The sequence below is a fragment of the Physeter macrocephalus genome, chromosome 16, assembly GCF_002837175.3.
Source record: "Physeter macrocephalus isolate SW-GA chromosome 16, ASM283717v5, whole genome shotgun sequence".
Taxonomy (NCBI): Eukaryota; Metazoa; Chordata; class Mammalia; order Artiodactyla; family Physeteridae; genus Physeter; species Physeter macrocephalus.
In genome coordinates, this window is record NC_041229.1 from 31,304,189 (window position 1) to 31,331,062 (window position 26,874).

The following is a 26,874-nucleotide window of genomic DNA, read 5'->3' on the forward strand; positions in this document are numbered from 1 at the left end:
GGGATCCTCCCAGACCGGGGCGCGAACCCGGTTCCCCCGCATCGGCAGGCGGACGCGCAACCACTGCGCCACCAGGGAAGCCCCCCAATCATCTTTGATGCATTATAAATGAAATTAAATTAAACTCTAGAGACAGCACACTTTAAAGAAAACTGTGAAAGGTTTAGATTCAGACAGACCTGTTTTCAAATCCTGAATCCAGTATTTATAATTATTAGCCTTCTAACCTTGGGCAAGTTACTAATCTGCTTGATGCTCACTTTCTTTATCTAGAAAAGAGATAAAGATCTTCTCAATTAATTGTTGAAAGGATTAAAGGAGAAAGTGCTTGACAAAGGGAAGGGCTTATAGTAGGTACTTATAAAAAAAAAAAAAGTCATTCCCTACTCTTTCCTGGAAGTTTTGCCATTTTGTTCTAACAATATATTTAACTTATGAAAACTTCTGTATAATATTGAGATAGGTTTATGAGAAAATAAACCTGGACCTCAAAGAGGAAATGACTGAATAGCAAAAATAGGGAACCCACAGAAGGTTTTCCCTTAGATAGGGGAAGAACCCTAGAGAGGATTCATTTTTAATGGGCTCCCAAATTTTTCAGGATAAAGCTCAAACTTCTTAGTTGATCACACAAAGGCCTTCTTTAGATGTCTTTAGTCTCATCTCCCCACCATTCCATCACTACTTATATGGTGCTGCGGGTGTCAGGCTCAGTAATCTCTCACATAATGCTACCTTTATCTTCCCTTTTCTTCCATAAACTTAACTCCCACTCATCTACTAAAATTCAGGTTCTAAATTCAACCACTTCTCACCACTTCCCTTCCACCACCTTGGTTCACTGTTTCCCCCGAGTTATTGCAATTGCCCCCTAACTAATCTCCCCACTTTTAAAAAACTTACTCAGATCGTATCACTCACTCCTCTTTCAAAACCTACAAGTCCCTATATAATAGGGCTTCCGTGCTACCTTTCAGTGACTCTGTTCCAGTTGCAATGCCCTTCTTACTGTTCCTCAAATGTGCCTCAGCAACTCTGAATTAGCTGTTGTGTTATGCATGGAACATTCCTCCCCTTTTCCCCAGATATCTTCATGGCTCTCAGTTCATTCAGATCTTTGCTCAAAAATCATCAATTATAGAGGCCTACACTGGAGAAACTATCTAAAATGATCATTTCCCTCCTCCATCCCCCAGTCAGTCACTCTCTGGCCCTTAACTGGTTTACTTTTCTTTTCTCTTTCCATTTGTAACTATCTGACACATTGTGCACTTGTTTCTATTCTGTACTCTCATGATTTAGAATCGTGTCCTGCACATATTAAATATTCAATTTTTGTTGAGGGAATGAACAAACCTCTGGCTCCTTAAAGATGTCTGCTCTACCCTCCTGACCACTGATTCACTTGTTCCTCCTCCACTTTCTCAGCACTTGGTGCCATGTCTCCCATAACATTTATTGTTATAATTATATGGGAAAAAAATTGTTTTACCTTGACTCCATAATCTGAGTGGCCATTACAATGTCTAGTACAAAGTAGAGCATTTGATATTTGTTGAATGAATCATGTGGAAAGAGAACAATTCAGTTGTCTCAAGGTGAATAATACGACTGTTAAAAATCATCTGTCTCTTTGTCTGTTATAGCTAGATGAACTTCCTAGAGGAAAATGCCAAGTATAAGTTCAGAGAACTTTCTAATATGCAACTCTTCAGCGTAACTTGAGTGTTTTAGATTTGAACTTAATAGCTTATAGAGTTTTAGTATGTAAATTTATAAAAGATTAGCTTTCTATAAGTTCATTTAGACTTCAGACATGTTCAAATAAAGCAATGACCTTCTGGTAAAATTTTAACCTATAGTTTTATTACCTCTTTACCTTACTGACATCAAAAGAAAATATTATTTTGGAAAACTCTATCGTTGAAAGGATTTTTTTCATTTCACTGATGCTGCCTATATATGGTAGTCTATGGATATCATTTTTAAAGAATTAGCATCTAAATCTTTCACACAAATATTTCTCTTATGAGTCATAAAATTATTGTAGCAAGAGAGTAGCCAGAAGGATTTAGAAATCAGTAGGAAAGACAAAAATAATATTCCAACACTTATCAAGAGAAAAAACAAAACAGGCATTTATTTGGTTCTTAAATGTAAATAATTTAATCTCTTTCTCATCCTTTCTACTCCAAAGCTGAGCAAAGTTTCCAAATAATCACTACAAATAATCACTGGAGAAAAGTTGAACATGGACACCTATATTTTTAAACACCACTATCTAATAACTCATTATACTAAGAAAGCTGGTGGCAAGGATATGTATCAAATTTTTTTCTTTATACTCTTTAACAATATTCTCCTACTCTTCTAAGTAAGTCTGTTGGTTAAAGTAACAGAAATAAGCTTATATCCTTTTCTTCTTCATTAGGTTCAGTATTTACAATAAAATCTTAGTAACTTTCAGAATTCAAATGAACTTTACTTTCCCAAATGATTACTTAAGAGACTTCTAATAGATTTTTTAAAATATTTGTTATTCATGCTCTAAGATCAGGTCAAGGGACATCAACAATCTTGAGTTTCTATATATCTCCCTTTGCTTTAGAAGAAAACCCCTAAAGTAAAGACAGAAAGGAATTACCTTGTCTGAAATAATAGGGCATATAACTAAATGTATGAATACGGTACTGCCTAACACTTGAGATTTAGATAATTATTTGGGATATCACAATTCTCAAATGGACACAATCTTAGGAAAATGTAACACTATAAAAAATACTGTTCTGAAGGTACTGAAAAACCAAGTAACTCTATGTCCACTTTTCAACATGATTATTTTGGGCTTCTTTAATAAAGGAATGAAGAAATGAGTAATATTTTAAAAATAGTTCTATATCGTACATGCCAATACCTTAAGTAATATATAAACACATGCCTCAATTCCAGAATAACTGAATTTAAAGTTCTGCTGATATATTTGGGGTGAGGGGTGTCTTGCTCTGGGAGTCATTTTAGAAGTGTAGCTGGGTAGAATCAGAATAAAGAATGATAATGTATCAGCCAACATGTATTGTTCCATTTGCTAAATGTTGCTGCCTTGCCCAGGTATTCTGAGTTTTAATATTATTTAGAAAATACTTTTAAGTTACAAACCATGACTGGAATCAGTTAACATCAAGAGTGATCCAGGGGGACTTCCCTGGTGGCACAGTGGTAAAGAGTCTACCTGCCAATGCAGGGAACATGGGTTCAATCCCTGGTCCAGGAAGATCCCACATGCCGTGTCACAACTAAGCCTCTGCGCCACAACTACTGAGCCTGCGCTCTAGAGCCCGCGAGCCACAATTACTGAGCCTGCGTGCTGCAACTACTGAAGCCCACGCGCCTAGAGCTCATGCTCTGCAACAAGAAGCTACCGCAATGAGAAGTCCATGCACCGCAACTGAAGAACAGCCCCCACTCGCCACAACTAGAGAAAGCCCGTGTGCAGCAACGAAGATCCAATGCAGCCAAAAAAAAAAAAAAAGACTGATCCCCAGGATAGAGGGAGTGAAAAGCTCTCGCCATCAGAGTAAAGTAGAGGCCATTAGCTGCTCTGACACAAGTGGCATGTTTCATCAAGCAGCAAAGTCATGAAGCCATCAAGATTTTAAAATGCCATGTGTAGGGCATCACAGGGTTTAACAAAGACCTCAGAAGAACTCCTATATACTGAAGATATGATAATTGCAAGCTATGTCATCTGCAACTTGATTGGACATTCTCATTGAATTATTTTTTTCTATTTCACAAATAAATATTTTTACCTTCATAATCCCTATATATTGTTTACTGATAACTTTTATTAAAATCCATATTTTTAAACAGGAAAAATGGTTCTTGTTTCCATATTACTAACCATTTTTTCAGGAACTTAATCAACAAATAAATCAAGATACAAATTAAATAAAACAGAGTTTCTTAAGGATTAGTTATATTCATTTGGATTATGCTTTTGCTTTTTACTATTTTCCCTTTTCTTGTGGCCATCTTTTCTTAATTTATCAAAATTTGCAGATGAGAAAAAAGCAAGCAGTAATTTTGGTTTAAAAAAGATTATTTGGGATAAGAGATTGAGAGAAATAAAGTACATGGCCTCCGTCTCATACTTCATTCATTGCTTTGACTTTGGGCTTTATTGTTTTATTCCTGTTTGGTATACTTAAGTGTTGTTCCATATATTACGATTTCAGACTGACAAACAGTTTCCATCTTACAATAATAAAAAACTTTAAGAATCAGAAAAGGTTTGACCCATGAAAAGAAAACCATATTTATATTTAACACTCTTATCAACACTCTCACGCTTGGAGAATCTATGTGAATCTAAAAGTCAGAAGACAACGCATGACTTGCGTAAGAACCAACGATGCATATTTGATGATAAAAAGCTTACAGAGATAAACATAACCCTAAAAAATAGTGTGGTAACAGATTTAAAAACTTATTTTAAATGAAGTAACAGTAATTACCAGGTAATGTAAACTGATTACACTGTAAAATATCAGATCAGACCACATTTACTTTTATATATTCAATATATTATACCAAGCACTGTATATTGTTAATACTAATTTCTATGTACCCATCACTTTATATAGATTGTGCCATTTAATCTTCACAATAGCCCTATAAATTCAGTGTTACTATTATTACTGTCACCTGATTTTCCAAGTGAAAAAATGAGGCACAGGTAGATATACTCACTTATCCAAGATCTCATAGTCAGTTAAGTGACAGAGCTGGGATTCAAACCCATGTCCACCTGACCCCAGAGCCCTTGATCTTAACCCCTATTCTAAATTCCTTCTCAGTTCACTCCAAAGGTGAAAAGTAGAACTTAGAAGTTTGTGAACTACAATACATGAAATAAGAATTATCAACTCCTAAAACCTGTGGTCAGCTGTGCAACTTCCCATACATCCTTACCTCTTCTGTGCTTTTTAAAGTTAAAAAACTCATATCAACTTTCTACCTGTTATTTTTACATTTCACATCTGTCCTATGTCATATTTTCCTTGGTAACAATCTCTCTTTCCCATTTGGTCTTTGGTCCTCTGACACAGATTACACAAAGCAGAAGTAATACAGCAGGCAAATATCAAGGAAGCTCTGTACTACCCACTCTGCTTGCTTCTGAATATTTTCCCCACTGCTATGGAGATGCTTAGCAAATTCTTCCAACACGCATCACCTTCCATGATCAAGAGGGCATTTTCTCCACCCATCTTGACATATTTCCTAGGAATTCCATGCAGGTTTTCATAAAGGGGAAATCAGAAAGTGCTGCAATGTAGATTTGGGCATTAGTCAAAAATAAACGCCAGACTTAAAACATGAAAATAATGAATCCCTTAAAACGTACCTGTAACAAGACATCTGACTTTGGATTGTTATCAAAGGTAAATTTTTAAGAAGCAGACAACTGGGTTCATTGATTTTGTATAATTTGAATCAAGGTTTACACAATTTTTAATGGTCCTAAACAGTCACCAGTCCTTTAAGGCACCAAGTTATTTCTGGATTATCACAGAGTATATTTTCTTGACTTTAATGCTGCTTTAAGATTCAGCAATCTTGTGGGTCACTGTTAACAAGCTACTAATAAAAAACTTAACATCTTCATATAAATAGAGCTGGTTAAAGGAGAATTACCACTTTTCTCTCCCCAAGTCCTTATCTTCTAATGTCTAAAACAAAAACCACCACTGTTTACCCAACTCCTAGTATGCAGAAGAACTATTTTATATAGATCCCAAGCATGCATCAAAAGGCTACTAATGTGCTATAAGCATAATACATTTTTAATACAACTTGTAAAGGGCAATCATCAAGTAATTTAACAGAATAGGGTTTGTGTATACTTTTATATGTGTATATATTATTATATATTTTAATGTAAAGTAAAATAGAACTATTATCTTACTAAATTATTCAAATTTCCTTTTATTTTATAATTTTCTTTTCCTCACTTTTCAAACTCCTTTCACAAAGTTCACTGTCTTGCCAATTAAATGGACAGTTAAAGAAGATAAATTTCTTCCTAGGATCAAGCAAGGAACCCTTTCCAGGTGCAGCTTTAAGTGATTTCTCAATTACATATATTTAGAAATTTGGCCTATTACAAATCACACATCTCCAGTCTAGCAATGAAATTCATCATGTCAACCTCATATTTTGAAAAAGGACTCATAAAAGGCAAAAGTAAACTAATCATTTTTGCTAAACCAAATTTGAGTGAAAGAAATTGGATTTCATAAAATCTTAGAGGAGGAAATCTTAAAATATTATTCAGTTCCATTAAAAATTATGCAGAAAACTGGAGAGTCTAGAGAAAATACAGTATTTTAAAGGAAAGTGGCCTGATTAGAAATAATTAGAATAGAACACAAAGCTGGACTCAAATATTTGGATGAGGAGAGTTTTTTAAAAAGACTAACACTAGGAAGTTCTTGTTAAAATAATTAATGATAAAAATGTAAATTAAGCTGCATTTAGCTTGATTAACCCAGTAAAGTGCTTCAAAAGAGCTGGGTAGCTTCCTCTTTTATCTAAAGGCTTCAGATTACCAGGTTCAGAAGGCATTCCCTTTAGGGTGAAAATTGTCTGTATTCACCCTGCTTAACTGGAAACAGGCTTGCTGCTTTGTTACAGTAAATACCCTGGAAATTTATTTAAATACCTTCACAATTCTTGCTCACTGGCTCCAGGCTCTAAAAACTCAGAAGATTATTTTCCAAGCAGAGAGGAGCATCAATTTTGCTGCTTTTCTCAGGGAGAAATCCTTGACTGAGAGATAAGATCATTTTCTCTTAAAGCTATTTAAGAAATCATGCTGTGTAACCTCAGTGGAGAATGCACAGCCGCCAAACTCCATGGGTTTGTTCCAGATGGATAAGGAGAAGACCCTGGGTTGAACCCTTATTAAAATGACATTATGGCTATAACTTTATGTGAACATGAGGTTATCAAGAGTACAGTTCCCATGACATTCATTCCCAAGCATTTCAACACCACGTAGAAGTCTTCTATTTGTTTTTAAATAGTCACTCAATGTTTCTCAGATGTGAAGTGAGACTAATGACAGCACCTAACTTAAATGACCATTATGAGAATTAAATGAGATTGTACAAAATGACCTCATCAGGAAGCCTGGCATATAAACAGGGCTTCCTATTATTATTATTTATAGGGCTTCCTATTATACCTTCTACTACCATTTAAGCAGGCTCAAGTCTCTTTAGGGCTTTTCCCATTTCAGGTCCTCCCTCCAACTCTCTCTGTCTCAGCCTCTCTTCATACAACGCCCCCCCCCTCCCCGCTACCCACCCACTACAATCGTGCTTCTTGCCACTTTACTCAAACTGTTCCTGCCAGTCACCTCTTTAATTAATATACAGCAGTAAGCAAGTCTATTAATTTATATGCAGTATATAAAAACACATTTCATATTTTACAAAATGCAGAGCTGAAATAAAAGATACACAAATATTCTAAAATCCATTAAAACCAATTTGATATATACTTTTGGTTTTAAACATAAATCTGAACACAAATTCTCCCCATTTCCTTAGACCATTACTATTAGAAAATTTAATAGGAAAAACATAAACAAACCAATGTTCTAAAAGAATCATAATCAACCTTTTAGATGCAAAATGCCTAATCTTTCAAAATAAAATTTAAATTGAGTTATTTGTTACTAATTTCCCAGGTATAGTTTTTGATGGATTAGGACAAAATGAAAAATGTGCATCATCTTCTTCGGATTATAAATACGAAGCAGCTTTCAGAACTTTTATTTGGAAAATTTGATAATTAAAAAAATGGTTGTCAAGTAAAACTATCAGTCAATAAATACTTGCATAATTTTTTGCTTTTGAAAAAATTTTAACTCAAGTGTCACATATAAAACAGGTTCTAAGGATAAGTAAATGTACTGATATTAAAATTAGCTAAAATGGAAGATAAAATGGAAGATTATATAAACTCTTCAAGAGTTTATATAAAGAAACTTTATGACAAGAGAAGCTCAGTCACGAATCTTGCCTTGACTTTCACTTTCTTGAATCCTTTCAAGTGTTCAACCCACCAAAGGCAAGAACATAGAGTTAATGGAACACAAAAACATTCTAACACATTGTCATCATCTTTAGTGGCAGAAGGACATTCAAATTTTGTGACCCTTCCTGGTCAAGGAATCCTTTTGACAATGAATTGTACCACCCTCTCCAACTCTACCAGTCCCTTTCCAAAGGCTGCTGTTTAAGAAAATCTACAGTGCAGCTTCCAATATTATCATGTTGATCAGTTTGTTGGGCAGGGAAGATGGATGGGCTGTGAAGGAGGAAGCCATTAAGGCCACTAGGGCTGCCAATTACAGTTGCCATCTGTGCCCTGACCCAGGACACTCAGTAAAGGGGATAAAGTGTGTTTGTGTGTTTGCGGGGGGGGGGGTAGGGGAATGGTCAGAAATCCAGCTGCTCCAATCCTTGATGCCAGGCATAGGGCTGCATCTTCCCAGAGGAAGGGGTACCTTTTCCTAATATGCACAAAGATGCATAATGGGTAGCTATGGCCTTGGGCCCATATAACAAAGAAGAAGCCAGACAATATCTAACTGACATAGGGAAGAAGGAACTAAACATTTACTTAGTATCTACTCCGTACTAGAACTGTAATAAAATGCTTTATACGTATTATATGATTTCCTTTAATATCTTCCTCTCTATAATAAGGGGCATGACCACTCCCCATTATATAGATGAGAAAAATGGCAGATTTAAGTAAACTGCCAAATAGGAGACAGAAACAAAATCTATACTCAGGTTTATCTTCTGTGAAAAAGGTGGAAATGTGTTAAATAACATGTACCAGCCCTAAGAAAGATGCTTTGGGGTTTATAAGTTGCTACCTTCCAGTTATTCTCAAGGTAGAACAAACATCCACTTTAAGAGGTGAGTTAAGAACACCACAGCTTGGCTTCCCATCCAAACCACAAAAGGAAGAGGGAAACTTCAACTCTAAGAGACACAAGAAAGCAGCACAATAAAACACAAGCATGTCAAAGTTAACCAAACTAGGAATTTGAGATATTCACTTCAGAACTGAAACTTTAAAATGTTGGCTTTCAGCAGGTTATTTAAAATAAGATAAGTTTCCCTTATGAAAGTGGATAGAAAATAACCATCCCCCATGCTCCAGTTCCCTTAAAAGAATAACTACTATTTTCCACAGAAAGTTTTACCGATGCACGAGCATTACTTGGTGTGCTCTAATTACAGCATTTCACTCACCTGAGGCCGAATTCATCATGTTCTGCTGCACTGGTGGACTGGTAGGGGACGTAACGTTCATCTGGGAGAGCATGGCCTTCCTGGGGTCCTGCCATGTTGTTGTTTGATCTATGTGACTGAGACAAAACATCCACTGCATTAGATAACAAATACGAGGCCCTAAAAACAACCACCTCACTTATCAAAATAGGGTAGCTCTATGAAGTAGTAGGCAAAGGATTCTAAATTAGCTCTGTAAAAGCATACAGTCTTGTCACCTCACTGCTCTCACCCTTCCTCTGCAACTTTTTTTCATCCTTATATTACTGAACTTTCCCCTCTTAGATCTTGCAAGTGCAAAATTTGAAGAAGTTATGTCTGGAGTTTTAAGTGAAGGGAAACCATTTTCACCTAGCAGACAATTATTATCTGCTTCTAATTTAAAGATAAAATGTGATTTATAAATTAATCGTCTGTAACAGTAGTCATATGAGCAAAACCCAAAATTCATAAGGGAATCACCCATTTTTTTCCTCCTAGAGCTATAAATGCCAATTAACGTATAATTTTAAGACCTAAAACCCTTTACACTGAACAAATAAAACATGAAAAGATGAAGTCTTATTATAGTACATACTCCAAAGCCAAAACAGAATTACAAATTTTAAGTTTTGATTGTTTCCTGTGACTGCTGAAGGCCTTTGTTATTTGCTAAACAAGACATTTAAACATTTTCTACATATTGTTAACATAATGCAAAATATCTTACACATATGCATATAGATGTCTTCATCTATAAAACTGGGGATGAAAACAGCTAAAAATTATATGAAATATGAGACTACAAAGCATCTTGTGCAGTATTTGGTATATGAGCATTCAAAAAATATAGTTTTCTTCTTCCAGCAAAGAGTAATTGTTTCGCTGAAACAAAAACTAAAAATATTATACCCATGAAACCACCTGAAAATTTATCTTTAAGAAATAGCCAGGGAAGTACTCAAAGATTTATGCAAAGTTCTCTTCTGTATAATTAATAAAAGCAAAAATCTAAAAGCAGATAACATCTAACGAGAGGGACTAATTAAATCTTGTTACATATAACGTACTATATTGCAGCTATTGAAAATATTTTAGAATAATATTTAATAGCATAGGAAATATTCATAATACAGCTTTTTAAAGTAGATTGTAAAACAATTGAGGTTAATTGTTTAAACGTGTGTGTACTGAAAACATATGGGAAGGATAGACATCAAAATGTTTTAAGTGTTTAGATGGCAAAATTACAGAACTGTTTAATAATAGGAAAACCTAGAAAGACAATCATGAACTCATTATCTTTGAAATGGGGGAGGGAGGGCATTAGAAATAAGTTATTAAAAAAAAAAGCCTCAGGGCTTCCCTGGTGGCGCACTGGTTGAGAATCCGCCTGCCGATGCAGGGGACACGGGTTCGTGCCCCGGTCCGGGAAGATCCCACATGCCGAGGAGCGGCTGGGCCCGTGAGCCATGGCCGCTGAGCCTGCGCTCCACAACGGGAGAGGCCACAACAATGAGAGGCCCACATCAGAGAAAAAAAAAAAAAAAAAAAGCCTCAAATCATTTTATCTATGGCTGTTTAAATTTCAAATCTGATTTCTCTCTTCCCGAATCATCCCATGATAAACACCCATGTAAATAGTAAAGGAAATGACATCCTGTCGTTAATTTTCCTGAAATGGAACCAGAATGCTCTCTCATCAATAATGTTATCATATCAATAACACAGTAAAAAAGGATCTTAGACTCTGGCTAGAATGGACCTTAAATATTATCTACTGGAGATGGGAGAATTCTTTTTCCTAAGCAAGCAGAAAGAAGATGAAAACAGGGGGGTAAAGAATGTGGAAGATTTGTACACTTGGGAATGACAATGGTACCTGACAATTGAAGGCTATTACAGACAAACTAAAAATGCTAAGAGAGAATATTTATTTAGTATATAGTCTCTCAAATATCACCTTATCAGCACTTCTTTACCAGTCATATATGCTTTTTAGCAGTTGCACTAGCATTGCTCAGGTCTAGACAATACAGGCAAAACCTTGTTCAAGTCTGGCTATGTAAACACCTCATTCTAAAAGATCACATCCTTATCAAGCTCAGTTAAGAGTTTATTCCTTTTCCATCCTCCATGTGAGCCACTGAACAAATTAAACCATAAAATGTTTCCTAGATATTCAGTGCTTCTTATGCTTACAGATATAAAGCAATACACATGATAATTAATACAGTCATACTGAAGGAAAGAAACTGAAAACCTGTAAGACAACCAAAATTTAGGGAAATGTTTGTTTCTCACTGCCTGTTATAATGTTAAGAAACCAGGAAAAATGGCCAGTGATTCATTATTACCGGCTCTTAAATATGAACGAAATTGTGTGCCACCTGCCTACTCCTTGTCTCCAGTACGTCTTAAAATCTGTTACCTTTGTGAGGGGTAAAAGAGAAGAGAGAAGCAAGTTCTGGATTCTGACTGTTGAAGGTTTTCTAAATATCTAACAGGTTTCTCTGAAAACTAACCAATTATATAAATCATATTAATCCATTTATAACTAGATTGCAGTCCACTTGAGGGTTTAGGAAGACCCTATTCTGATGACTAAATGACCATATTCCGATAACAAGCACATGAATATTCCCAAATGGCGGAGCCAATCCATAAGTCTGTTCTTAAGGCTTCTTTCTCCTTTAAATAAATTAGGGTTTTGAATATAATGCAGAGAATGTATAGTTTTACTGCTCTCAAAAAAGTGATTATTTTGCTGAAATACTACTAAGTGTACAAATGCTAACATTTCTCCTCCTGAAAAGGCTTCTGTTGAACCTCAGTAAGTTAGTTTAGAGCCCTATAAAGCTATCCTATGTTACTTCAGCTAATGTTCCACTTACTCAAAAAAGATCTACATTTTTTTAAGGAATAAACATGCCATTATCTAAATTGTCCCAACTCTAAAAGCATGCAACCATTTAGATGCTAAAGGGAATGTGAAATAAAATTAACTTTAGAGTTTTTGTCTTCACTTATTCTATAAGATTAAATCATGAATACTGTTTTATCCTAAGAAGTCAATTTGCAGACGTATACCCAAAAGTATCCAGTCTTCCTTTTTATAAAAATAAAAATCTTTATAAAACCATTTCATAGGACAAATAACTATTTTTGCTTAGACCAAATAAATAGTTTGCTAGGCCTAGCCTTCCCCCAGTTATTTGCATGGGACCTTCCCTCATCTCCTGGTCTTTGCTCAAATGTCTTACTCTTAGTGAGGCCTTCCGTGGCCATGTCATCTAAAATCCACCCTATTTAAACTTCTACTCCCTCTTCTTTGCTTTTTTTTTTTGTTTGATAATCCTTTATCATTATCTGACACACAATTTACTTATTTTGTTTGTCTATTTCCTCAAACTAACAAGCTCCAGGGAAAAAGGGACTTTTATCCACTTTATTAACTACTGTCTCTTCAATGATTAATAAAGTGCTTGATAAATATTTGTCAATGAATTAATGAAAAGAAAGCTTTTTTATTTTTGCCCTAAGAACATCAAACTTTCTCCCAAAGTCCTTGTCGCCTTACTGACTTTATCAATACCCACCTTCTTTTCCAAAAATGTAATTGCAGGTAAGGATTATAGACCCACTAGAAATAGTAATGAGATTATTGGTGACACCGGCAAGAGCAGCTTCAGTGGCATGATGGGGGTACAGTGCATAGGAGGTAAGAAAACAGACAAATTTAGTTGTGTACAAAACCACAAATGGATGGATATGAATTTTTGTTTTTTTCAGGAGGAAGAAACTCAAGTGTTTAAATGTGAATGAAAACAGAGTAGCTGAAGATGTGCTAAAGGATCAGTGAAGAGTTATAGTCATCCATTAGAGAGTGAGAAGGAACAGAATGTAGACACTGCTTCCACTGTAAGGAGGTGAGGAAGAAAGGATAGGGTAGAAGCAAATAATTTCACTGTTTGTTCAAAGTTGATCGCCTGCTGGTGTGAGGACTTCTACTCTCTTATTGAGAGATACAGCATTAAGAGGATTAAGGAGGCTGGAATTATTGGTACCTCCACTATGCAAAACTGAGGGACTTGCACAAGGTCACTTATCCAGTACACAACAAGACTACATCTTGCACAAGGTCACATATCCAGTACACAACAAGACTACATCTGGTACCCAGGAATTCTGAAAACAATTTCTGTACCAGACATACACATGAAAAGGACAATATTCAAAAATGTAAATTCTTTGTAATATACATTGAATAACAAATATATTGCATAAATACTAAAGAGGGAGTATAATAAAAAGGCATGGTATTGAAGATTCAATAAAAGAATTTACAAAATTTACAAAATATTACAAAACAGAGTTTCCACTACTACTAGAATATAAGCTTCTTGAAGAAGCTGTACCTGGGAGAGTGCCTGGTACATAGTAGGGCTCAATAAATAGTAAACGAAATGAATATTAAAGCAGTGTGCATTATTTAAGAATGCAGGTGATTAAGAGTTCACATAAATGCTAATCTGAGAATGGCTGAAAAGAATTTTCACTTAAACTACAGATTCTAAAAAAGGTCAAATTATAAATAACAGAATCAAAATATACAAACCAAGGAGATAAAATTAAGCAAAACTCATAAAACAGTTTTTTCAGAGTTAAAAATATGAGTGGTTATATATAACATAGAAAATAATTTAAAATTTAGTTTATCTTGTTCCTAAGAATAGTCTAGCTGCTGAACTTACTACAGGAAAATAGTTTAGTGTGAAATTCTCCAGCCCCTTCAAGATACGTAAATAAATTATTCTTTCCTATTACTTTGGAAAAGAAAAGGGAATTGGATTTATGACCAAGATAAACCCTATGATCTTACTCTGGAGCAGCTAAGACTGGGAAACAATGAACCTTTCAAAGTTTAGACTGATGAAACATAAGCAGCTGTACTTTGACCAAGGTCCATGTCCAGCAGCAGTCGCTCCTGTGTATACAGAGCCACCTCTCCTGTTGGCTTTTGTCTTTTACTTTATACTGCAGAATTTGGCCTTACATATTGGATGACTTAGCAGAATTCATGTAGAACCAAAAAAGGGGCAGAAATCCAAAGTGAATCATTAGTAAACTGACTTTTTGCATAATCCCACAAAAGTTAATTGAGGCTACAATATATAGAAATATTTGAAGCGCTTTATATCCTCCTGTGAGATGTGAACCTTATGAAACTCAAACGTGGGCAGGGAATATAAGGAATTCTGATCTTATAAAGAATAACAATATTACTGTCACATCTTCAGATTATGGGGAAAACCATAAGATCATGAAATTCTACCTGAAGAAGCTACAATGGGGAGACCCAAAGATCTCATCTCTCCAGGACCAGTGTTCAACAGGAAGATGATACCATGCCATTGTTTCATGAGTCTCTCACAGAGGTTGAACAAAATAATCACTTACTACAATTTATTTTTATTTTTAAAAAATTTATTTATTTGTTTTTGGCCACGCTGGGTCTTCACTGCTGTGCATGGGCTTTCTCTAGTCGCGGCGAATGGGGGCTACTCTTCGTTGCAGTGCACAGGCTTCTCATTGCGGTGGCTTCTCGTGTTACGGAGCAAGGGCTCTAGGCGTGCGGGCTTCAGTAGTCGTGGCACAGGGGCTCAGTAGTTGTGGCTCGCGGGCTCTAGACAGCAGGCTCAGTAGTTGAGGCGCACGGGCTTAGTTGCTCCGTGACACGTGGGATCTTCCCCGACCAGGGCATGAACCTGTGTCCCCTTCACTGGCAGGAGGACTCTTAACCACTGCGCCACCAGGGAAGTCCCTTCCTACAATTTATTAAGATTAAGTGATATGCCCAAGAGCAGCCGAATAGTATGCAGCAGAAATGGGACTTAAACTCAGGAATGAGAATTGATTCAAAAATCTGCACTCTTTGTAGTATATCAGACTTCCTTTTATGCTGTGAGAGTATTTTGGATGTTGTTTAGATTTCTTAAGACTAACCTCTACATCACTACTTACCTGCCTCTAATCCCTACAATAATTAAGTACAAGGAGACAAAAATCTCCTCTGCAACAACACTCAGTAGACCAAACACCCAGTCACACATAACCAGGATTAAAATAAATGTTTTTTACCTTCTGGCTCAGTGTTCTTTTCACTTTACCTTATTGGTCTCTAAAGAGGAAAAGATTTTCTAAAACGATAATCTGCCATTAGCAGAATAAAATTTTTTCAGGGAATATAATTCAAAAAGAGAATCCGAATCCTTTTAAATGCTTCCTTGTTTAATTCGCCAACTATTAAGACTATTCCAAGACTAGCAAATGAGCTCTACCATCAGAACAGAAAGTTGTCTTTATTATAAAAATGCACAATCATTAGAGGTGTTAATGATCAGTTACCTGATGGCACCGGTAAAGAGACAAACTGGTTATGGGGGTATTATGCCTACCATTTCTACTCACTTAAATTGGTGGACTGCAGCTCTAAAGTTACACTGGTTTTCCTCCTTCCTACTTCGTTTCTTACTTTAGAAACAAGATTCTTGGCACCGGTATAAATTAATATACAGATATGATAATCTGCAAGTTGCTTCCCTATCTAGGCATTGTCTTCCTGTTATAATGTAGTGTCTAATCTCCTAAGAAAGTAATTCTTCAGAATCTACTAAAAGTAACTCTCCCTACTATTTACTTCAACAGATATTGTCACAATGGCAAATAAACGTTTTAAGAAAGCAGTGAACCCACTTTGGAAGTGGGTCATGGAGAGATGGCTTAGATAATGTATTACTTAAAAAAAAAATCCTTTATGCAAATCAAGTGTTATCAACACTATAATCAACAGCTATATAAGCTTAATATGAGTATCTGATTCTTTTGAAATATCTGCTACATTTCTTGAGACTACTGTTCTTCCTCAGGTAATCTTTTCCCCAACTGGCCTATAAAACACCTAATTTCTTCCTAACCTTTTCAAGACCCAGATCCCTCCTCCTTTCAGAAGTCTGTGGAATAGTAAGAAAGCAGACATGGATTCAAATCCCAGTCTCAAATTTGCCAACGACAAACTGGGTTGTACAGGCAGGTCGTTTAAACAAACGGTTTCATCTTCGTTAAAATAAGACTGATTTATTTACTTAATTCCCAGGGTTTTGAGAATTAAATTCAATAGCATACACAAAAGCAACTAGTACTGTGGCTCCCAGTACACAAAAGGTTCTCAAATATTTCTCTGGACTTCATTCCTGTGATAGTCCAATAGTATTTAAAATAGGAAAAACTTCATGGTAGACAGGTTAAGTCAAGAAAATGTTTAAGAATGAGATGACTTCAGTTAAGTGAGAATGACAGGTCCGGGGCTTTAAGAGCTCTGAAAGAGTCTGGTTTCCCGATAGATGATGAAGAGATGCAGTAGACACTATAGGTTTCAAGGTAGGAAACAATGTTTCTGGACCATTAGTTCAACTTGCACAAGGCCATCAGCTTAGAATAAGAAGGAACCATGCAAGTACGACCATCCTGGCTCCTAGGAAAAGAGCAGCAAAATAATTTGGGAGTAAAAGAATAATCTCATTCATATAACCAAATGTCTTAAAATATTCACTGTGAAAAATCACTCCATACACAGTTTTTTTTTTTTTACTTAAGCCATAAAATGGTCAACTCTATCCATCTAAACCAAGGCAAAGAAAAAGCTACATTTCTTATGAACCAGGCAAAGCACATCCCAACAAATGCTAAGGTGCTCTTCAAATTCTTTGTTGTATGTTTCATCTATCAAATACTAAATCCATAACCCTTACTTAAAAGGGATACAGAGCAACATAATGGGAAATAAGTTTTATAGTGATAGAAAACTACTGATGACTTTATCTCTATCCTCAAAATTTAGGATAACCTTATGCTACTCATCAGTGAAAGTATTAAAGAATTAAGGTAATGTAGTTTTAGTAAAATAATTTTAGTGATTAACATTGATACTGACAAAGTTTACACACCTCAAGGAATGGAACTAACAATTCCCTTACATCCCTGCTCCTTAAGAGTGTGGACCTTGAGGACTTCCCTGGCAGTCTGGTGGTTAAGACTCCGTGCTTCCACAGCAGGGGGCACAGCTTCCATCTCTGGTCAGGGAACTAAGATCCCGCATGCTGCATGGTGAGGCCAAGAAAAAAAAAAAAAAAAAGAGTGTGGGCCTTGAGCCAGCAGAACTGACAAAACCTGTGAGGAAGCCTGTTAAAAATGTCAGGGTCTCCTCAGGCTCCACGCAACACACTGATTAAGAATCTGTAGCTTAACAAGATCCATAGGAGATCTGTATGCACATTAAAAGTTTGAGAAACACTGCCTTAGACACTACTCGATCACCTATGCTGTGTTTTAAGTATGACTAATGCCTGGAGCGTAAATATTTTGTGTATATGAAGAACTACATGGTGTAGATATTACAGTTAAAGCAAAACCAATAACCTGTGGTAAAAATTCAAAGTTTAATTTGCATCATTACTGCAGAAGGGTACACTGAAATCTACTAGCCACTGATTGTACCACCGTAAGTGTACCCATTTACATCACAAGGAAACAGCATTCTCACTGTGTTACATCACGGGCTACACTGGTGATAGTTCTCTCTACTCTTTCATACCTACTCTGAATTTAAAACAAAACAAAAAGCACCGCAGCTTTTCAAAAACTGATTTGGTATTGTACTGATAATTTTTATTTAGAGCAAGTTCTCAATTTAGAAATTGGGGGAAGGGCATTTTTCGTTATCACAGTCTTACAAACATACAATGGGGAGAGGGTACTGGATGCTAGGTTTCCTGCAATGCAGTAGATGGTCTTCCACAACTTTGAACGTCATGCCACACATTCTAAAAAGCCAAATTTTACACAGAACTCCATTTTATACATAGACAAAGTATGTTTTGCACAATTTTAGTTATATACCAAATTTTCTGGAAGGCAATCAATTATGCTTAGTTTTGTTTGGAAATCTGTTAACAGTATATCCTTTTTGGATAACCACATTATCACAGCAATGCCCTCTTGGTATTTTAGTTACCAACTCCACACACTTAACCTTTATTCAAAACTGTCATGTTCATGGCAATTTTAGGTACAGATGCAGGCACTTGACTACTTTATTATAGCTTCAAATACAGAATACCCAAGCATTTATAAATTAATATACATGTTATTTTTATCATAAATTACTTTATTTCTCCTCCATATTGCATAATTCTGATATAATGTTGACTTTTTAAAATTATGTATGTAGTTAAATTGTTACATATGAATTTCATTTTAGGATAATACTTTCCCAGATATTTATTACTAAAAGAGGCTGATGGGACTGACAGGGATAAGAGCCACTGCATTAAGAGACCATAAACTATCAATATAAATAGAGAGCATTTTTATATCATTAAGTCTAAGATGTCTTTCCCATCAGATCATGAATTTCTGGAGGGTAAACGATCTCACCCTCCCTTTCTACATTTCATACATGAACACAGTGCTTTGCATAAATGCTCAATAACCCGTCTGATGAATTGAAAGCTTATTCTACTGGGTTATTCTTTAACCACCAAGGAATACTGTGACCTAAATCCTAAATGGAGTCAATATGTATGGTTTATTCCCTTTTCATAATCCACTTTTGAAAATGTTTTTCTTCTAAACTGTAAAACCTACTTTTCACAAAATCCCAACAGTGTAGTCCTAAATTGTTTGTACTTCACAGTTACCTAACAAATTGGTTCTTTCCAACTCTGCCAAGATTCTGTGACATCAGATGGCACAAATTAGTCATAAGAATTTAACAACATAATTTACAAACTAAACCAACAGAAACTTTAAAAAATTACATCTGACAAATGTTTAATCCCTAACACACCTTTCAGACCTTGTGATGCAACAGGGGAAACCCAAAATAAAAAAAAATTTTTTTGGCAATAGTGACTTGCTTAGATAGATCCTTTGACAAAATGCATCTTTGCGAACTTATCTTTTGCTGCTTGGGCCTGTAATTGTGGGAATTGTGGGAACTGTGAGAAGTTCCTAATTCTTCCCAATAAAGCTAAACAAAGATGAAATGATAGAAGTGTGCCCTGCTTTTATGCTTATAGACAACTGGGCAACCAAATCACCACCATTCCTCAAGAAGGTGAGAAAATTTGTACTGAAGTATATGTAAGCCCACAAAACCTAAGAATCTAATGAGAAGCCAAGTGACCAAACTAAAGAATTCTTTTTATCAAGCAAAGGTGACTTTTAGGAAACAACAAAAAAATAAGAATAAAACTGGATAACCAGGAATAACACAAAATAGATATGAAAAATGTTTTCATTTAAAAACTTTTGTTACTGCTGTCATGCCCTCTAAATACTATGATGGCAGGACTGGTTCTAAAATTTAGAAGCATGGGCAGTCAGCCCAGATTTATTGCTCACTTATCAAGCCCATGTTTGTTGTGCAAGTGTTATTTATAGAGTCACATGCTAGAGGCTGTTCCCAAGCTAGCCAAACCTACACGCTTAATTGAACCTAGGAACAATGATACATTATTCAAGCTAATCCTTCTATGAGCTACAGTTCCTAAGCCACAATCATATGCTTTTTATATTTGTATATGTCTACCATGAACTATTTTTAGAACCCTCAAAAGTTAAGAGATATGCACATACTATAATTTCTTGATAAGGATGAGAAAACTTACACACTTTGCTTCTATGACAACAGTTTTTATAATTACTGGAAATCAATATCTTATATTGAACTTTAAATAACTGGACTATCACTAAAGGCTTAAAGATGGGTTAAAATTATGAACAAGTGTAGGCAGAAACACATAAGAGCAAACGTGACAATTGATTATACTCCACTCTACAAATTGTATAACCACACTGCAATCTGACCCTATAGCCTTAGGTTGAATAAAATTAGTATTTGCTCACAAGTATGAAATCAATTTAAACACAAACTTAACCATGTTGCCATATAAGAGTGACATGCTTATACACATCTCCCCTTGGAAATGATTATTCCCTAAGGAAGGGGTAGGATGGAGCAGTTATGAGGATAATGCCAAAGCTATAGTGGAGGCTTCTTAAAACACACACAGTTCTTTCAATCTTGATCCCACATGGCTTTTATCTGTAGTTACGTTCAGCAACATTCTTTCGATAATGACTGAGAACATTCTCCCCAAAAGTTCAAAAAAAAGTTTGTCCTTGTTTCATGTTATAGAAAATGACAGATGTCATCACAGTATGAATTGAGGCTCATAATTTTGTTAATAGAGCAAAGACCAGAATTCAAGTCTCTTGATTCTCAATTATAAGGTCTACCTAGATTCTTTCATAAGTCATCTTAAAAAAAGAAAGGAAAAAAGAAATGGCTGAATGGCAAAACTATGACCAAAAATTAAAAACAAAACAAAACAAAACTTTAAGAAATATTAAGACACAGAAAATCTATAAACATTATTCAAAATACAGTCTTGAAACCACTTGCATCACAACTACCTGGAAGACTTATTAGCTCCTCAGTATTTTTAAGCACAGTAAGATTGGAGAATAATTTATCTAACATCTTTACATATTCTTTCATAATCTGAGATCCTTACATACAATAAGACATTTATTTACCATAAGAGCTAGATGAGGAATACAATCTCTTCTAAAGATGGTTGATAATTTTCTCACATTCCACTGTTATCCTTAAAGTGATATTCCTCAGCAAATACTGTTTCAAATGAAACTATATGTCAGATGTCAAAAAGAAGTAACTTTCTTATACATGTTAAATACCTTGGCAGTATCATCCTTTCATTTTATAATTGTCAGTCTACGGGTAAAAAAACCAAAACGAAACCCTGTGAAGGTAAGGAAACATCTGTTGAGTACCAACTCTGACCTCATCTACCACGACATGACTTAGGCCTGAGGCCCTCAATCAGGGACCAAGGAAGACAGGTTTAGGCAGTCAAACAAAGCTATAATCAGCCTTCTGCATCTCATCAGACGCAGTTGGCTTCCAAATAAGGATCTGTTCAGTCTGTTGGCTCATGCGTCTACCGTGAGGAAATCACATTAAGTTACAAAGCTGGAAACATATTCATTGCATATTTATGGCTACATTCAAGTTTTCAACTGTTATCAACAGAACAGGGCTTCAGCCACCCAAAACATTAACACTGGATGAGGAAACATTTCCCAAGTGGTAAATCACCAGGAAAGCAGTTAACAATATCCACAATAAACACTTTTAAGCAAAGTAGGCAAATGGCACGACTTTTAACATAAACCCCAGGACCTCCTACCACCACCATTTTGATGGAAATGATACAATGAAAGAATCTTATATATATATTTTATTCATATATATGTATTTTCTTTTAATCACAAATTGCTTTAAACAATAGTTGGATAACACTGTAGAATGTCTTCAATCATCTAAAAAGAGTCTTACTGAAATTAGCAAAATAACTTGGGGAAGGACCCCAAAATCTAAAACAGTTAAATTTACATACTCTACACCCTATTTGCAGAATGAATAGATATAATGCACACTGAACAATGAGAGATGGTTTCTATACAAATAAATAGTAAGAGTCTTAGTCTTAACTGCATTTCATTAAATGTTATATAAAACCTTTTAATTTCATGTCTTGTTATTTAATTGGAAGATGTCATTTTAGGGCATGCTGGTTACTCGGATAACTGAAATTTTAGTAATGCCTTCAGGGGTTTCACAAGGGGTTTCTCAGAACAGAAAGCAGGACACTGGTGGAAAAGTGCTACATTTATTATTTAACTTGAGACTTAAGGTACCCAATCTCAGTCAAGTCATTCAACTTTTCTGGACCTCACCTTCAGTAGCTGTGATATATGACAGGCCTCCATTTAATAAGATCCAATACTTCACTTTTTGAACACCTACTGTACAAAAACCAAGCATTTTATCCCTATGACCATTTTCAAAGTAAATAAATATCTGATGGCAACACCTGGAAAAATGATCTTGAATGGAGTGATAGAACCACTTAGCTACATTAAGGTTACTGGTAAAACTAATAATAAATAAATGAATAAGTTTTACGTGAAGGACTTTTGCAGGTACTAATAAGGTGGTTTGCCAGGCCTGTGTATTTTAAATGTGGCAAAAGGGAAGTAGGACTCTTTCATTCATGGCCAAGTAGACACCCAACCTTTCTTCCATCCAGTAAGTTCTCTTTATATGGTCATGCCATACTGCTAATTTTTTTTTTTAATTAAAGAAAATAAATGCTAGACAGTCATCCAATCCAGGTTTACCTTATTAGGTAGAGCTGACTTACATAGAATACTCAGTAGTCTATCTATACTAAATTTATGAATACAGATTAAATGTCTCCTTTCTGTCTCCTCTGGGCTTACTAAAAGAAGAAAAAAAAAAAAAAACCCACTTTATAAATTGCCTAGTTCACCAGAATCAGAACATTTTTGCTCAGGCTGAAAACTAGGATTCAAGTTGGTTTTTCTAAGCTGCAACTGAAATGTGATCCTGTCAGTGAAAATACAGTTTTCTTCTTTGAAACTTCCAAGTTAACTGACTATGAAATTCAATTATACTATGAAATATATTAACACCTTTTTGAAGAGGATTTTTATGGATATTTGTAGAAAATGTTACAGTCATGGTCATTAAAAGGAAATTAACAAAAGGTTATACTGTAAACACTAAGTAACATGGTCACTTAGGGACTGTCTCAATCTTTGAACCATGCCTGTAGGTTGAATCTTCATTTTCATGAGACACTGCCCAAAGAGTAGTTCCTTAGGTATCTAGTTTTTAGGTATTTTTTGTTTGTTTGTTTTGTTTTTTTCTTTGAGAGTTCCTATGTACTCCCTCTACTCTGATTAAGATGAGAAATGCCCACCAGCTTACTGAGAAAAAATCCAAGGTCTAGGAATCTAAAAAGTTAATGAAGAGACTACTTACTAGATTGGGAGCTTTACTGAAATTCTCCTTCAATAACTAAAATGATTAATAACTGAAAAAGGGTCCCCAAAGCAGGAACTTAATTTGGTTACCTGTGGAACTCATTTTGTTAAACTTCTAATTCACATATAATGGACATATAGAAAATAACTGATTCTTTAACACAATATCAGAACATACTATTGGATTTTACAGTAAGACTAAAATACCTGAAGTATAAAATAAAGGTTTCTTTGTATCTTAAAAACAAAAACAAAAACACCCCACCTCTATACAAGAGTTTTCTTAAAACATTTTGTCCACTACAACTTTGGGAAGGAGCAGCAGTTGAGTGGTAGAATGGGCTATAATGTCTGCCTATTATGAATCACTTATATCTGTAAAATTGTGGAAAGTTTTTGTCACTATTGCTTAAGACTGACAAAACGGAGCTGTTGGACAAACTAGTAAAATGGCTTAAGGGATGGAAGAGACTAGGCCTATTTGGAATGCTTCAGTCTATAAAGACGAAGTCCAAGTGGAGATATGATTAAAATCACAAATGGAAAAGAAAATTCCAAAGTTCTCAAAATATGAAAAACACTTCACACCTAAAGGAAAATTCCAGCCATCAATCACTATTTCATGCCTCCATGCCTTTGTTCATATAGTACCTTGGCCTTCAATTCCTTTTTCTCCCCCACTCCTCTCCTGTCAAAAGCCTTTGAGCTGGCTCAAATGTCAGCTCCTAGGAAGGTTTCCCTGGGTTCTCCCCGCCAGGTCTTACTGCCCCCTCCTGCCTTCATGGAAATTTCTTTAGAATTACTACTATACTGATCAGAGGGGTTATTATGCATACATGTTCTTCAATCTCCGCTGTAATATACATTCATAAATGTTTTAAGGAAGAGGACATACATGGAATCTTGTAGATTTATGAAGCTCTATGAAGTGTGAGGCATTATTTTTTTTGAAAAAGTACTAAACCACCATAACAAATATTATATTAAGGCAGAGAAAACATCTAAGGGTCTAAGAGTTTAGTTTTATTAGCATTAGGCCAAACTCTCATTCTATTATATGAACATTGCAGATGCATAAATTAAAGTGGAAACACACCTGTATCAAGAATTTTTATGTGATCAACCAAGTGGCATCAGCTAGAAGACCCAGTACTTGTCTAGAAGAGTTCCTCAAGATCTCAGAATTACTTAATCCAACAGACTCATATTACAGATGAGGAAAATGTCAAACAAAAGGAAGAAAAAAAGAGAAGAGAAAAGGAGAGAAAAAGGAAAAGAAAAACGCTGCTAGCTCAAGCAATCTTCAAAACCATGTAAAAGCCTTGCAAAAACCATCAACATTAGGCAGCATAAAAGATCCCAAACCTACACAGCAAAAGACACTAGCAACAAAATGAAGAGACACCTATGGAATGGGAAAAAATATTTGCAAACCATATATATCTGATAAGTGGTTACTGTTCAAAATATAAAACTCAATAGCAAAAAACACCTACATAATCTAAATAAAAACGGGCAAAGGACCTTAACAGACATTTGTCCAAAGAAGACATACAAAGGTACATGAAAAGATGCTCAGCATCGCTAAACATTAGGGAAATGCAAATCAAAACCATGATGAGATACCACCTCATGCCTGTGAGAATGGCAAGCATTAAAAAGACAAGAGGGCTTCCCTGGTGGCGCGGTGGTTGAGAGTTCGCCTGCCGATGCAGGGGACACGGGTTCATGCTCCGTTCCGGGAAGATCCCACATGCCGCAGAGCGGCTGGGCCCATGAGCCATGGCAGCTGAGCCTGCGCATCCAGAGCCTGTGCTCCGCAACGGGAGAGAGGCCACAATGGTGAGAGGCCCGCGTACCGCACAAAAAAAAAAAAAAAAAAAAAAAAAAGACAAGAGAATGCTGGAGAGGATATGGAGAAAAGGGAACCCTTGTGCACTGTTGGTGGGATTGTAAATTGATACAGACACTATGGAGAACAGTATGGAGGTTACTCAAAAAATTAAAAGTAGAACTACCATATGTTCCGGCAATTCCACTTCTGGGTATTTATCCAAAGAAAGCAAAAACGCTAACTCAGAAAGATATATGTACTCCCATATTTACAGCAGCATTATTTATAATAACCAAAATATGGAAACAACCTAAGTGTCCACTGATGGGTGAACAAATAAAGAAGGTGTGGTGTGTGTGTGTAAATATCATTCAGCCAAAAATAAAAGGAAATCCTGCCATTTGCAACAACATGGATGAACCTTAAGAGCATAATGTTAAGTGAAATAAGTCAGACAGAGAAAAACAAATATTGTTATGATCTCACTTATATGTGGAATCTTAAGGGGAAAAATAGTCACAGAAAATTACATCAGACTTGTGGTTATCAGAAGTGGGGGGGGTCAATTGGATGTAGTTGGTCAAAAGGTACAAACTTGCAGTTATAAGATAAGTACTAGGGATGTAATGTACAACATGGTGACTACAGTTAACACTACTGTATGACACATATGAATGTTAAGAGAGTAAATCCTGAGAGTTCTCATCATAAGGAAAAAAGTTTTTCTTTTCTTTTTGTATCTATATAAGATGATGGACATTAAGTAAACTTATTATGGTAATTATTTCACAATATATACAAGTCAAATCATTATGCTGACACCTTAAACTTACACAGTGCTGCATGTCAATTATATCTCAATAAAACCGGGAGGAAAATCCCAAATCTTTTGTTCTTTCAATAACCTGTTTAGGTCTGCTCTGTCTCATAAAACCTTCTTAATTACTTCAGCCCTTAATATTTTCTTTTCCAAAATTGTTACAATAGTTATAGCATGTTACTTATCATGCAATCATTTAAACATTCAACTTCTTAACACTAAGCATGGTAGTAGGTGCAGGGTAAACAGAGATGAATAGAAATGTTTCATAATTCTGAGGGATTCTATGTCTACTATAGCATGTTTGTTTAGTATGTTTTAACTCACCAACTAGATGATGTTTAAAATGTTTACAATTGTTTGCTTATTGTTCATAAACAAAACATTTTTTGCTTTTTTGTTTCTTGTACGCTACATCAAGGCAGAGAATAACAAACTCAAGTTACTGATTGGGAGGAAAGAAACCCAGAACATGCATTTTACACACACACACACACACACACACACACACCCCAAGATTGGCTGTTAAAATTTCCTTTTAATTACCCAAAGACACCACAACTTGCTTCTACTAACTGAAGCAAATCCTAACATATTCAGATCATTCAGTTACGTTCTAGGCATAACTAGAATCTTTTGAATCACTAAATTGGTGATTAAGTCAAAACAAATAAAAGAACTGCTGAAATCAAAGGGCAAACTTACATAGAACAGGACAATGTTAGAACTAAAAGGAAACTTGAGGACCATCTGACCAATTTGTTTAATTTTATAGATGAGGAAATGGACAGATAAGAGAGTCATTTAACTCAATGCGTGCAATGGCACTATTACACAGATTTTCTAACTCACAGAGTAGTATAGTT

The 26,874-nt window shown here is 35.5% G+C and overlaps 1 protein-coding gene across 8 annotated transcripts in view; it reads right to left on the reverse strand.

The window, feature by feature from the left end:
• Nucleotides 1-26,874, reverse strand: part of YAP1 (Yes1 associated transcriptional regulator) — a 124,286-nt gene that overhangs the window by 64,507 nt on the left and 32,905 nt on the right. For all 8 annotated transcript variants that reach the window (XM_024115342.3, XM_024115338.3, XM_024115340.3 and 5 more), the window contains exon 3: nt 9,339-9,454. In XM_024115342.3, the coding sequence (XP_023971110.1) occupies nt 9,339-9,454 (116 nt within the window). The remainder of the gene's footprint in view (nt 1-9,338; nt 9,455-26,874) is intronic.